The sequence below is a fragment of the Kogia breviceps genome, chromosome 12 (assembly GCF_026419965.1).
Source record: "Kogia breviceps isolate mKogBre1 chromosome 12, mKogBre1 haplotype 1, whole genome shotgun sequence".
Lineage (NCBI taxonomy): Eukaryota > Metazoa > Chordata > Mammalia > Artiodactyla > Physeteridae > Kogia > Kogia breviceps.
Window position 1 is genome coordinate 91,627,093 of NC_081321.1, and position 13,706 is coordinate 91,640,798.

Here is a 13,706-nt window from a genome sequence, read left to right on the forward strand (position 1 = left end):
TTCCCAGAACTACAATGTTGCTTGACCTGTTGAATGTCAAAGTCTATCTTACGGGTGGGGGGTGGGGGGAGGTGGGAAAAACACCACCTACCTCAAAAAGAGATTGACAAGTGACATGTGACACGAATACAATTGTTTGTATGTAAATGTGATTTGTATGTAAAATTGGTACAAAGTTGTATGCAAGAACAAAAGGTTATTTCAATAACAGTAATTATTAGTGGTGGTTAGGAACAGGTCAGCTGGAGCCAAACTCCCTGGGTTTAAATCCTGATGTTGTCAACTTGGCCAAGTTATTTAACCTCTCTGTATCCCTGTGTCCTAAATTCTACAATATGGACATTAACAGTACCTATAAGGCTGCTGAAAGGAATTACATAAGGCACTGATGACAGTGCCTAATGCATAATATTTACTCTATAATGCTATCTAATCTATTATTATTATGTAATATTAGAAAATAAATTCATTTATTCTATAGTGAATTCCTTGTTATTGCAAGTATTCCATCAAAGCCTTGAACATGTCAGAGATGGAAATTCCAGAAGTGAATAAGAGAGTCTCTACTAAATTCATTCATTCACACAGTCAGCAAGTATTAAATGAATATGTAATGCCTACAAGGGGCACTAGAGCACAGTGGTTAAGAGTACAGATTCCCAAGCCAGTCTGTGGATATGAATCCCCACAACATCTTTTAGTAGCTTATCAATTGGGGCAAGTTATGTAAGCGTAATAATATGCCTCAGTTTCTTCTTCTGTTCTATGGGGAAATTATAGGGTTGATGAGAGGATTCAATGACTTAATGTAGGTAAAGTGCTTAGCACAGTACCTGACAGTAATACATCATATATCAAGATTAGCTGATTAGCTATTATTTTGACTACGTGCCAGGCACAGTTTTAGACACCGGGATTACCCCTGCCTCACAGAACTTACATTCTTTGTAGGGGTGGGGTAGCACTGATAATAAACAAGCAAATAAAGAGTAATGACAAACACTAATATCAGTGATAAGTGAAGAAAAAGCAGGTTAAGGGAATAGAGAACAATTGAGGAATTCAAGTTGAGACAGGAAGGTCAAAGAAGAACTCTTGAGAAGCCTGGGGGATGAGCATTTCCATCTAGAAGAAAAACAGAAGGAAAGGTTCTGAGCAGGAAGATATAAGGTGTGTTAAAAGGAATAGCAAAGAGGCCAGTGTCACTGGAGCGGAATGTGGGAAGAGAAGGGTAGCAGGAGATAAGGCTGGAGGGACAGCCGGGTTCCCGATCTCTCAGGGCCTCAGAGACCAGAGTGAGGACACTGGGGTCTGAAGGGAAACAAATGGAAGGTTTAAAGCACAGGGACGACAAAATCAGACCTGCACTGTAAATGATTCACTCTGGCAATGACCTCTAATGAACTATTTGACTCCAAGATTTCCCGAACTTAATCATTCTACTAGTAATAGAGGGACATTTGTATATCTGGGAAATGGAAACGATACATCTTGATGGCAGACTGAAATATTTCTGCTTGGAAGTTGAGCATCCAAACCCAATAATGAAGTTGCTACATTGGAGACAACAAAGCATTTACTGCAGGGGAGCATTCCATTTGTGTTTGTTAGATTTCACATATGAAGTATTGTTTAGAAACGTTTAAGAAAGATTTGACAGTGGTTTTGGAATGTTGGGGGAAAAAAAGTGAGGAATTATGATTCCAGAAGGGAATGCTTGAGATATCAACAATGCCAGATTCCAGAGAGGAATTGTACACCGAAAGGATGCAATCACATACAGATGCCCAAGAAACAAACCAAGGTAAGGTATTACATGAAGAGAAGTTAAAATGTGAGTAGTCCACGAACCAAAAGTCAAAAGAGAAGTGAGATTGTTCCCATATGGCAATCTTTTTGATGTGAGTTTGAAAATGTTCAGGGAGGAACAGAAAACCGGAGGAACACAAGCAGGACTTTGAGCTATGCCACCGAGAGGGGTGAGGAGTGTCATTTCCCTCCCGACATGGAGGTGTCCTCGGTAGCAATACAATCCTGAATAGCAGTTTGTCAAACACTAAGCTTTCCTAGTCTCGACTACAAAACTAAGATAAAGGAAAAAAATAAAGGGAAGGAGCCAAAAAAAGGTGTTGTGTTTTGGGGCATGCGAGGTGACTGGGAAGAAAAACCATTTAGTAAATCAAAATTGCTCAGATTTAATTACTTTTATGGAATTCTGGGTATCGTTTCAGGGGAACTGAGTAATTTTTAGAATAGCAATATTTTTCAAGAGCCAGCCTTGGCCTTGGCAAGGAAATGGTTATAACTGAAGATAAGGAGCAATGTCGAAGAATTCAGAAAGAAACCAAAGCTCTGGAAAAAGTGAGGCTTTTTTTGGTTCATTGTAAAGGAACATAAATTAGCCTCAAACCCAATCTCCGCCTACCCCCCAACTTCCCAGAGTCCTGTGCAGCCCATAGAAAGTGGAAGTGAGCCAAAGCCAACAGTGTGGGCTGAAGTTCTGTGGATGAAGGGTGGGATGGGCTCGGGAGGACCTGGCTGGCAACCCAGTGGAATCACTTGAAAGCACTGCCACAAAATGGAGACTAAATAATCACTGAGGACTTTCAAAATGCACAGAAAATGGGATACGCTTAGCAAAATCAGAGAATAGATTCCCTACTCCAACTCATTTCAAAAAAACAAAAAACAAAACCAGAAAGGATAATAGAAAATGAAACAAAGCAAAACATACCTGTTCTCTTACCGGTCTTTAATTAAAGCATAAAATACCCTCCTCCCTCTTCTCTCCTCCCAGCCACCCTGGAACGAATAGGGACCTGGCCACAGCTCAGGTAAAAGACTTCGGCCTTCCAGCTACAAACAGTGGAGATAGCAGACAATAGAACTGGTGATTCATTACAAAAGAATACACTCCGGAGTGGCCTGCTGCCACTTGGGCTCCCCCGCACTATTTAAAGGAACAGCAACCTCCTTTCCAACCTCCCTTATTCTTAACACCTTCCCCTCCTCTTGGTCCTGATGGAAAACAGATTTTGAAGAAAATGCCAGCAAAGCACTGAGCTGTCCAAGAAAGGGAGGGCTTTGTGTTCCACAGAAACTGGCAGTCTTACACTATAGTAGAGAACAAAAATTTTCTTTAACGTCCACACTGTAAAATCTTTTCGTCTCTGCCTAGTATACTTTCCCTTTCAACAACAAATAGTATAACCTTTCCTTATTAATTGGAGTTGACATCATTTACAACTTTGTCTAATTTGACACATATTACAAGAATGTATCTCTTCTCCTTCCTTTTATTCCACATTGTTATTTTCACAGATGTGAGGAGATGCAATAATTTGGTTCACATGCTCTGAAAGAAGAGAGTATCTCAGTGAAATACTCCTATAACATATACAGGAATGACAGATAAACCTAAAGTTATTTTTTAAAAAGTCACATGAGCATGTCTGTCTATTATACTAGAATTCTGTAATTAAACTGCCATTTGCTTTTTTTTAAAAGCAAAACTCTGATAACTTATTGTAAATAACAGAGCCTTATAAACCAAAAACAGGCCTCATAAAACCAGAGCATATATAGTAACAATGTATGTACGCAGTGTAGCTACAGATATGGATCTAAACGTAATGAAAATGTCATCCACTGAAGGCCCTTCAACCTCCTTCCACCATGTGAGCGATGGAAACCACGGGATATAGAAGTGTTAAGATCAAAGATGCAAAGAACCTAGGTGACAAAATGATGAAAACATATCTAAATACTTTTCTTAATATACTTGTTAAGATACTAAATACCACAATAAACAGTTTAACTTTGATAACTGAACCCTTAACACTGCAGACATTTTCTATTCAGAAAGCTTATGTGACAGATCATTATCAAATATTGGGATTTGACCTCTGGCTCAAAAAACCCAAAACTAGCCCCCACCAAAAAAAAAAAAAGAACAAAACCATAGGACAAATAAAGATTTGGCCTATCTTGCTATTTTATGTATGTTACATTAACATAGACAGTGTATACAAAAAACAAACATGCTGCAATATTGAAAATTCACAAGTTTGACATTCTATACTTTCCATTTGTATAAATTCAGGATGGGCAAAAATGAGTTCCTTGTTTCCTTCAGCATTCACACACACTGAGAAAATCATAATGATTTTCACTTACCTATTAGAATTCTTAACCTCCCCAAACTCCCTCTCTCTTTCTAGTTTCTATTTATTTATCTCTTCTGCTTCATTCCTAAAATTATAGTTTCCTTAAATACTTATTAAGACCAAGATATTAAGTGTGCAAATGCTTGTGCATTTGAACTTGGGCTTGCACACGTTTACTCAGCTGCTCTAGAAACTAAGGGGAGAGGCTCCAAGAAGCCACGGAAAACCTCTGATTATAAGAAGTCCCAGTTTAGATAACTCTTTCACTGATTTAAAAATATATACAATGAAAAGTCAAGTAGTTGAAAAGGCTCCAGTAATAGCTGAGAAAGAAGAGAGCTGGTACCCTCTAATATGGTCAGTTAATGGAAACTGAACGAGGGTTCCAAGTTTAAGAAGTATCATCTCCCGGGGGCTTCCCTGGTGGCGCAGTGGTTGAGAGTCCGCCTGCCGATGCAGGGGACACGGGTTCGTGCCCGGGTCCGGGAAGATCCCACATGCTGCGGAGCGGCTAGGCCCATGAGCCATGGCCACTGAGCCTGCGCGTCTAGAGCCTGTGCTCCGCAACGGGAGAGGCCACAACAGTGAGAGGCCCGCGTACCACAAAAAAAAAAAAAAAAAAAAAAAAAAAGTATCATCTCCCAAGCAACAAAGAGAAGCCAGAAACATGTTTTCTCTTTTTTAAAAAGTAAAGCAATATTTCAAGAGTTAGTCGGGCTGACGATGAAGGGATAAGAAGTGGAAGAGAAAATATTTCAAGGGTTTCTCCACTTTCCAGAAGAGGGAGGGATTTCTTAATAATCTCCAAACTCAGATCTGCTGAAAATTTACTACGGAAAGACATATTCTTTGAAACTTCCCTTTTCTCTCGGTCATGCTAGGAAAATCTCCTTAATGCTTTACCTCCTTCCAAACAGCACTGCGGGGCATTATATAACATTTAACAGAACAGGGTTCCAGCTCCTAAAATGATGCCTCTATCCAGATAGCCAGTTGACTCTCTCGCCCTCCGGTGGTGACTTAGGAAAAGAGATGAGAGAATACCAAAAAAAAAAAAAAAAAAAAAAAAGGTGGTGGGGGGGCAACCTCCTTAAAAGGAAAGCACTGTCCAGTGATGAAATTTCCCTACAGAGCATAAAAGCCTGGAGTGAAACTGATCTTAAGTCTGAGACTAAAGGACATGAATGTTCCACAATGCAAACGATTCTCATTGATAAATCACAGCCTCATCGTTTCCTCTCAACCTATATATAAAGAAAAAAGGGAAAAGGAACATACAGAAAGGTGCCAAGAAAAAAAATAGCACCGCCAGGGGAAATTGGGGAAGAGTATTCACCTTTCCATTTGTCAGGAATGACTTGCTAAAATGCAGATATTGCCTGGTATAACCAAAGACAGGGGGAGAGAGAGAGGTGCGCGGGGGGAGGGGGGGGGAGGTGGTGGGGGGGAGGGGGAGGGAGGAGAGGGGGAAAGAGAGAGAGAGAGAGAAGGAGGGAGAGGGAGAGGGAGAGGGAGAGGGAGAGAGAGAGAGAGAGAGAGGTCTTCCATTTCCTACTCCCTCTCCTTCAGATGTCTTTTAATGCCCGTGTGATTGTCATTTATATATTCAGACTTGTTCTTCTGCCAGGGAGGGCTCTACCTGCCTCTGCTGCACCTGGATGCTTCTATGTTCTCACGGAAAACAGTCTTTGCCAGTAACAAAGACATGAACATGAAACATTTTTCTAGCCTTCATTTTTAATGAGCCATTTAGAGTAAAGGCAGCAAAACTGCAAGTCAATTGCCAATTCTGAGAAACCAAAGCGAATCAGGAATCAGATTTCCTTATAACACAAATTCTTCTGCAATTCTTGAAAGGAAGTCAATCCCTCTTCCCTCTTTTTGGCAGTCTACAAGAATCTCTTCTACCTCTGCAGTCTCTCTCTCCCTCCCTCTTCTCAGAACCAAGACAAAGAGGTAGACAAATCCCCACAGGGTCTTTCCTGAGCTACAGCTGCACAGTACAGGAAACAGGAATCTGCTATGGAGCTAAGGGAGGGGAGAGAAAAAAGGATAGGGATACACCACACACGCGGACTCACAACAGGCAAAGACTAACACTTTCCAGCTGATAACAAGAATTCTGGCCCTTTCTAAAAAGACAATAATAATTAAAACTCTGGTGACTATGCTCCCCCATCTTATTTAGATCTCAGAAACGAGAAAAGAAACGCACGGAGGAAACACAGATCTTACCTGAGTTACCATTTTCTTTTTCTCCATAAACCAAATGGAACAGATGATGAACACTTCAAAGCGGTCGCGCTGGGGCACACCTTCCACAGCTTGCTTTCCACCCCCCTCCCCCCCCAAGTCTAGCTCTTAAAGGGTGGGTGATTGTTCTCCCTTTATCCCGTTTTCCTTCCTTTTTCTTTCTAGTGTTTCTTCCTTTCTTTTCTCTTCCTCTCTGGCAGTCTCTCCCCCTCCTTCTTTCTCCAGCTCCCTCCCATATCTCAGGCAGATGGCTGAAGGAAGCCCCACCCCCGAATGCCTAAGGTAATTAATCAGAGTAGAGCCCCACCTCTTCCTCCTCCTCCCACCCCCTCCCGGCAGGCTGACATCTCCCAACTCTAGAAACAGGCCTGCTGGAGAATGGCAGTTTGGTGTGTGCTTTGCGCACGCGCGCGTGCGTGTGTGTGTGTGTGTGTGTGTGTGTGTGTGTGTGTGTGTTGTGTGTGCGCGTGCGTGTGTGTGCGTGCGTGCGTGTGTGTGTGTGTGTGTGAGGGAAGGAGCGGGGGAGAGAGGGAAGGGCAGGCGCCATGTGCCCGCATATTTTAAGGAGTTTCTCTGATGGTGGCATTAATTATATGGCACGGGAAGTATTCACAGCAGCTTACCATAGTAAGTACAGATTTAAAATGTTCCATCTAAGAATACCTGATAATAAATAAGGAGCGAAACAGAAAGTATTAAAAAAATTTCCACTGATGTACAGTTTATAGATGCAGCGGATGTAATAAAAGATGAGAAGAGCTGCTCAATGATGGGTTGACTGGAAGGTTTTCAAGGAATGGAAATATGCAAGAAACTGCTTGCCCTAAACTAGTCTAATGACTGCAAAGGACAAAAAGAGAGGAGGCAGGTAATTTAAGTGCTTCTTTTTTTCTACTGTAAAAAACCTGAGGATTCTGAAAAAGGTGTCTACAAACATGAGTGCTTAAGAAGCTTAAGGTGGATACAAATTTGGCTGCTCAAGGCTTCCAGCTTCATTTAAAATTCTGATTAACTGAGAATTTACCCTTTGCTTTCCCCAGCCTTCTGAATCTCAGCCTCTATTGAAAAACATAAACCCTTTCTTGTACACACACTGGACATGTGTCATTACTGTAACTAGTCATTGTTACTATAGAGTGCTATGGACACAGGAGGTTTGGGAGAATGTTTACTGAATGTAAGAGTTTCTTTTAAGTTCTCTTAGTAAAAAGTCATAATGAAATAAAGCATAAAGGTGTGATTCAGTTCGGAAGTCCTGGTCAAAGTCATAATTCTGCCCTTTACAGGTGATCTTGGAAAAGTCTTTGACCTCTGAATATAAATGTCATATCTCCCTACATTCTATTATTATATATTCAAATAAAGTAACCTATGTGAATGCTTGATGAGTTTATGATGCTTGTCTCATAAAAATAAAGATTTTCTAATTTCTTAGTATTCTAATAAATAAGATCCTATTCTAAAGGTTTTATTATATATTTTAAGTTATGCTATATTTATGTTATAATCTCTAATAGATTAACTGAAGAGCAAAGAGATTAATTCCAAAATTGAGCTTTCTATTTTTAAAATAAACACATAAAGAAATCAAAATTCAGAATCACAAATCACACCGAGAATACTTAAGTGTTTGTTGTCTCAATGAGGATTATTTGGCAAAATGTATAACCAAGCTTTAAAAAAATGTGCCATACAATAATGTTGGTTGGAACATTGCCAATGTACCATCATCATGCTCCCATCCAAATTAATAATCATTTTAACAATTCTGAGAAGAACACAGGAACTACCAAACAATCTGGAGAGGCTGGAGAAACCGGCACAGTCATTGCTATTTACTGAGTACCTACAATATGTCAGGCATTGTTCTGGGCATTTTACAGCTATCTGTATACTTTTAGTATAACCTGTACGTGTAAAGAAATATGTACAAAAGAATGGGATCTTTAAACATTAGAAAAAAACATTAAGAGAAAAGGAATAGATTGGTTCTGAACTTGTTCTTATTTAACATTTTTAGAAATGATCTGCAAGATAGAACATATTACATTCTCTGAATTTGCAACTGAAAAGCCAATCTGGAGATAAAATGCAATCAAAAAATTTTAAAGACAAAGTGAGGAAGGAGAAAAGAGGTAGGCAAGTTTCACTGGAAGCAGGGGCAATGAATGCAGTGTGCTTTTGTGAAAATCTAAATCATATTTATGGGATAATTATTTACGCTTTCAGTTCTAATATAAGAAATAAACTGAGAATCACTGTATACCATTCTCTGAATCCGCTGGTCCACAATTAGTGCTAGGGGCAAAAAACCAGGAGCACCAAGACAGAGTCCCCCACTCCCCACCCCCACCACACACACAGACACACACTCACACACACACACACACACACTCACACACTCACACACATGCTAGCCTTATGGAAGCCATGGCTTTCTTGAAGCTTGCAAACCTCCATATGTATGGAAAGACAACAAAGCCCCCAGAAGAGATTTTTTTAACTAAAAATGAGGGATTCCCACATGCAAAAAGTCTCGGACTAGGATAAAGGTTTCCCTAGGCCTGGTATTCATGCCTCTTTTCTACATTTAGGACCACTGTTTTATATCGCAAATAATAAACTTATAAAAGTCATTACCACAAGAAAAGAGTGAGTGTGAGCTAAAAGTGAAAAAAAAAGTATTAAAATAATTTTCATAAACTCACTGATCATAGTGAGCACTGCACGAACTCAAGGATACTTTGATGTGCACCCCTGACTTCAAAGCGTGGTGTGATAGAGGCCAGTCTGCTCCCTCGTGCCCAAGTGAGAGAGAAGAACAATTGAACAGGCCGGATCTGACCCAGCAGAACAACGGGAGGCCCCTGGTGGCTGAGTGTACCCAGTGGTGTACCAAGGAGAAACGCATTTCAGGGCATTTTCTGGGCAGGAGTGAGGGGGCTGGGGAGGTAGGCAGGCAAACAGACAATAAGAACATCAGCTAAGGGAGGAGACCACATCCACCCTTTGTGGATCAACCTCCAGCTTCCAGCACAGTGCCTGATACATGGTAGGTACTCAGTAAATATCTGTTAATAAATAAACAAATGAAGGAACTTCTCCTAGTTGTCTCAATGTCTTCATTGTTTCCTCCGTGTTCCACGTAATCCCCAGAACTCCAGCTTCCTTTCCCCCATACCACTCAATGGAAATGGATCTTATTAAAGTCGCCAAAGACCTCTGATGACCAAAGTCAATGGGCATGTTTTATCTTCTTTGACTTGTCTGTGGCATTTGGCACTCCCTCCTTTTGGAAACTCTTAATTCTCAGCTTCAAATGAAACTCTTGTTCTGAGTCTTTCTTGATTTTCCTCTTTTCCTGTTAACTCGCTTCCCCATCTTACTCTTTTTCCTCTGCCCACCTTCTATGTTGGTATTGCTTGAGGTGCCATCTTCAGACCTCTTTTTACTGCATACCACAGGTTCTTAACCCAAGGTATATAGTTCCTCACACAGGTACCCTGGTGGAAATTTGTTATTTTTATGTGCATTTCTGTGCAGAGAGGATCTACAGTATTCATCAGATTTTCAAAAGGGTACACATCTCAAAAAAGTTAAACAATGGTCCTTAGTTCCCGAGGCCTCCTGTTGACCAACACGCTTGCTGTAGGTGATATAATCCATCCCATAGCTTCAATTACCACCCATTTACCTTGATGACCCCCACATTTCTATAGCCAGTTCAGATATCTCTCCTGAACTCCAGATCAAAATATCCAAATGCTAAATAATAGTCATCTCCACTTAGATATCCTACAAATTTCTCTATCCTAAAAGACCAAAACTAAATTAAATTCTTAAAATTGAATCACTAATTCATTTAGTGAGTGTCTACTATGTGCCAGGCACTATTCTAGGCACTGGGGGAAAACAGTAAATGGGCAAAGGAGATAAAAATCCCTGTATGTGTGAAGCCTGGATTCCAGTACTCATTCTACATGTTTGTTTACTTGGTGAAATGTGGTTAAACTTCATAACCAGTAAAAGAGGTATCAGTTCTTGAAAACTTACTCTGTGGTGTCTTATCAGGCAACGACATATATTCTTAGCTCATTTCATCCTCAAGACAAGATATTTTAATCTCCTTTGCAGAGATGAGGGAACTAAGACCAGGTGAGGCTAAGTATCTTGCCCAAAGTCACCGGAGCTAGCAAGCCGAAGTGTCCGGATTTAAACCCAAATTTGATGGGAAGTCTGGAGTCCTTCCAAGACTCCTCCTTCTCACTCAACACCACACCAAACCAGAAGCAAGTCTTTTTGATTTATCTGAAATGTGCCCTTTCTTTTTGTCCCTAGCACTACAAATTCAGTTCTGACCTTACTATTTTGCATTCAGCCTCCTACTTATCTCCCTGCCTTCAGTCTACCCCTCTTCCCCTGCAGGCTTCTTACTACTCTCACAGCTTGATCTTTCTAAACACAAATCTCATCATGCCACTTCCCTGATTAAACTCCTCAACTACTGCCCACAGCCTAACAAGGGGGACAATTCTAACTTAAGTAGGCACCTAACACACATAACGTGGCTTCAGCCCCCTTGTCAGAGCCCCGGCTTGCCCTCTCCCCACCCACTGCTCTCCTCTGCTCCTACCACACTTCACGACTTGCAGTTAGTTCCTCAACAACACCTCTGTTCTTTTCTGTTTTCTGTTCTTCCTCCCTTGAGTACGGCCTTCTATCTGGCTAATTCATCCTTCAAGGCTCACTTCAGGGATCCCCTGCTCCAGAAAGCCTTTGCTGCCCTACCCGCTCCCACACCTGGGTTAGGTACCCCTTATCTCTGTGCCTTAGCGCCTAAGCCATGGTTGATACCGTTTCTGCATAACTTTGACCAGACTGTGAGCAATCTGAGGGTAGGAACTGTGTTTCACAATCCTAACGCAGTTCCTAACCCAACGCCTGAATACCTAGTAGATGAATAAATGTTTGATGAAATCAAACTGTAATGCCTTGATTTCTACCTCTAGCCATTTATTTATCCATATGCGGGTACCTAAGAACGAAGAGCATCTCTGTGGTTATCAAAATACTATAAAAGCATTCTTTTCTTCCCAAAGAGTACTTGGAAATGTCTTTAAATTTATAAATTTACTTCAGTATCTTAGAAATTTGAAGGTGAAAGGAAAATGTACAAAATGAGAGAGCGAGAGAAAGGCTTTGTTTTCGACTTTATTAGAATAGTTCAGATTCTAGACAAAACAACACTCACTGATTTAACAAAAAAAAACAACTCACTTTAGGTGGTGTTGCTCCTCACAGTTTTAGGGACTCAAACTTCCTACCTTCCACCCACTTACCAGCAATGCTATAAAAGCAAGTCCAAGAGTCCCTGACCAGAAGGCAGGGTTTGCTCATATTTTCCCAGGCTGCCACTAACACCCAAGTGAAAAGCAACATTAAAGGGACAGCATCTCCGGCAATAATAAAAACTTGTTAGTATAAAAGCTTTTCACAGCATGTCCCCCCTCCTAACCCTAAGTGTAAATAACAATTTACACCTAATAGATATAAATACCTTTCCAGAAGCATTTCCCAGACAATACTACTTTAATATCCCTTGTCCCAGCATGCTCTTTAATATAAATAAAGCCAAATTATAGATAATTCTACTATATCCTAGCTCATTTTCTCATGGTTAGGCAGTGTTCAGTTAAACAAAACCCATTCTAGAAAAAAAAGGTAAGCAAAATTTGAAATCAACTGCTTTAAACGTTATATGCTTATAAAAAACAAATAATCCTCGTATTTATTTCCTGTCCCCCCAAATCAAACCTTTAGAACAAGATCACAAATAGTATACACTAAGACACAGATGAGGCCAGAGATATTAGAAAACATCACTTCATAAATTATTAACTAGATTTGCATAAAATACTCTTTAAAATCTCTTTAAACTATCCCAAACTCTAGATAACTGAGTCATATATGCAATTGAAATAACGTGTACATTCTCTATATTCTCTGAGAGACTAAGGAAAAGGTTCTTAGACAAATACTTAAAGGGATGGGACATAAACAAGTTTATGAATAACCAGATTATCAAGAAAATACATGATTAATCGGTGAAAACTGAAGTGTACTGTTTCTCCAATAATACAATATGCCACATCTCCATTACTAAATTACTGGAGATTCTGCTGGTTTTCTTCACCACTAAATCCCTGTGCCTGGCACATAACTCAAAAAACATTTGGTGAGCACTAAACTAATTTGAAATGAGAAATTAAAGTATATATATATGTATATATATGTGTATATATATATATATATACACACATATATATGTATGTATATCCCCCTTGACATCAAGGTCATCTGCCCACGAAGAAGTGGACCGCCTATGGGCTAAGTCACTCTACAGCATTCTGCAGCCCTGAGCATCCTCTAAGCACACGTATCTTTTAGATAGGTCACTTTCCGTCTCTCAGTCTTCCAGATGCCTAATATCCTTAAGCTGTACTTGGCTCTCCTGAACCCTCAAATCAGGATACACAGCTACAGCCCCCCAAATGTAAGATCCTGCTTCTTCTCCCTCCAACTGCCCCATTCACCTCAAAATGATAATCAGCGCCAATGTGTTCGATGGGTGACAGGTTAAGTAAAACTGCCTCAGGAAAAACTGTGACACTAGATGAACCCCTAACTTGCAACAAGTTGTCACATAACATAAAACTGACCATCTTAGCCATTTATACTGTTCGGTGGTATTAAATACAGTGGACCTCTGAAGAACACGGGTTTGAACTGTGCAAGTCCACTTACGTGAGGATTTTTTTCACTGCACATGTACACAATCAGCGGCTGGTTGAATCCAAGGATGCAGAACCACTGATACAGAGGGCCGAGTGTGAAGTTATACATGGATTCTCAGCTGTGCAGAAGGTCAGTGCCCCTAACCCCCACATTGTTCAGAGGTCAACTCTGTATTCATAATTTGCTACCAGCACCATCATCCATCTCTGAAACTCTTTTCATCTTATAAAACTGAATCTCTAACACAGATATAGAGAACAAACGTATGGACACCAAGGGGGGGAAGTGGCGGGGGGGTGGGGGTGGTGTGATGAACTGGGAGATTGGGCTTGACATATATATACACTGATGTGTATAAAACTGATGACTAATAAGAACCTGCTGTATAAAAAATAAAATAAAATTCAAAAAAAAAAAAAAAAAAGAAAGAAAAAAACGGAAACTCTATACCCGTTAAACAGTAACTCTCCATTCCCCGTCCCCAGAACCCCT

General features: G+C 40.3%; 1 protein-coding gene across 50 annotated transcripts in view; it reads right to left on the reverse strand.

Moving 5' to 3' along the window:
* The window catches only part of RBFOX2 (RNA binding fox-1 homolog 2), a 262,010-nt gene that overhangs the window by 84,870 nt on the left and 163,434 nt on the right, over positions 1-13,706 (reverse strand). For 10 of the 50 annotated variants that reach the window (XM_067010115.1, XM_067010108.1, XM_067010097.1 and 7 more), the window contains exon 1: positions 6,402-7,607. The exons of the other annotated variants lie outside the window; for them this stretch is intronic. In XM_067010115.1, the coding sequence (XP_066866216.1) occupies positions 6,402-6,428 (27 nt within the window). In that variant the 5' untranslated portion in view covers positions 6,429-7,607. Of the gene's footprint in view, positions 1-6,401; positions 7,608-13,706 lie in introns of those variants that run through there. 50 annotated transcript variants of the gene reach the window in all.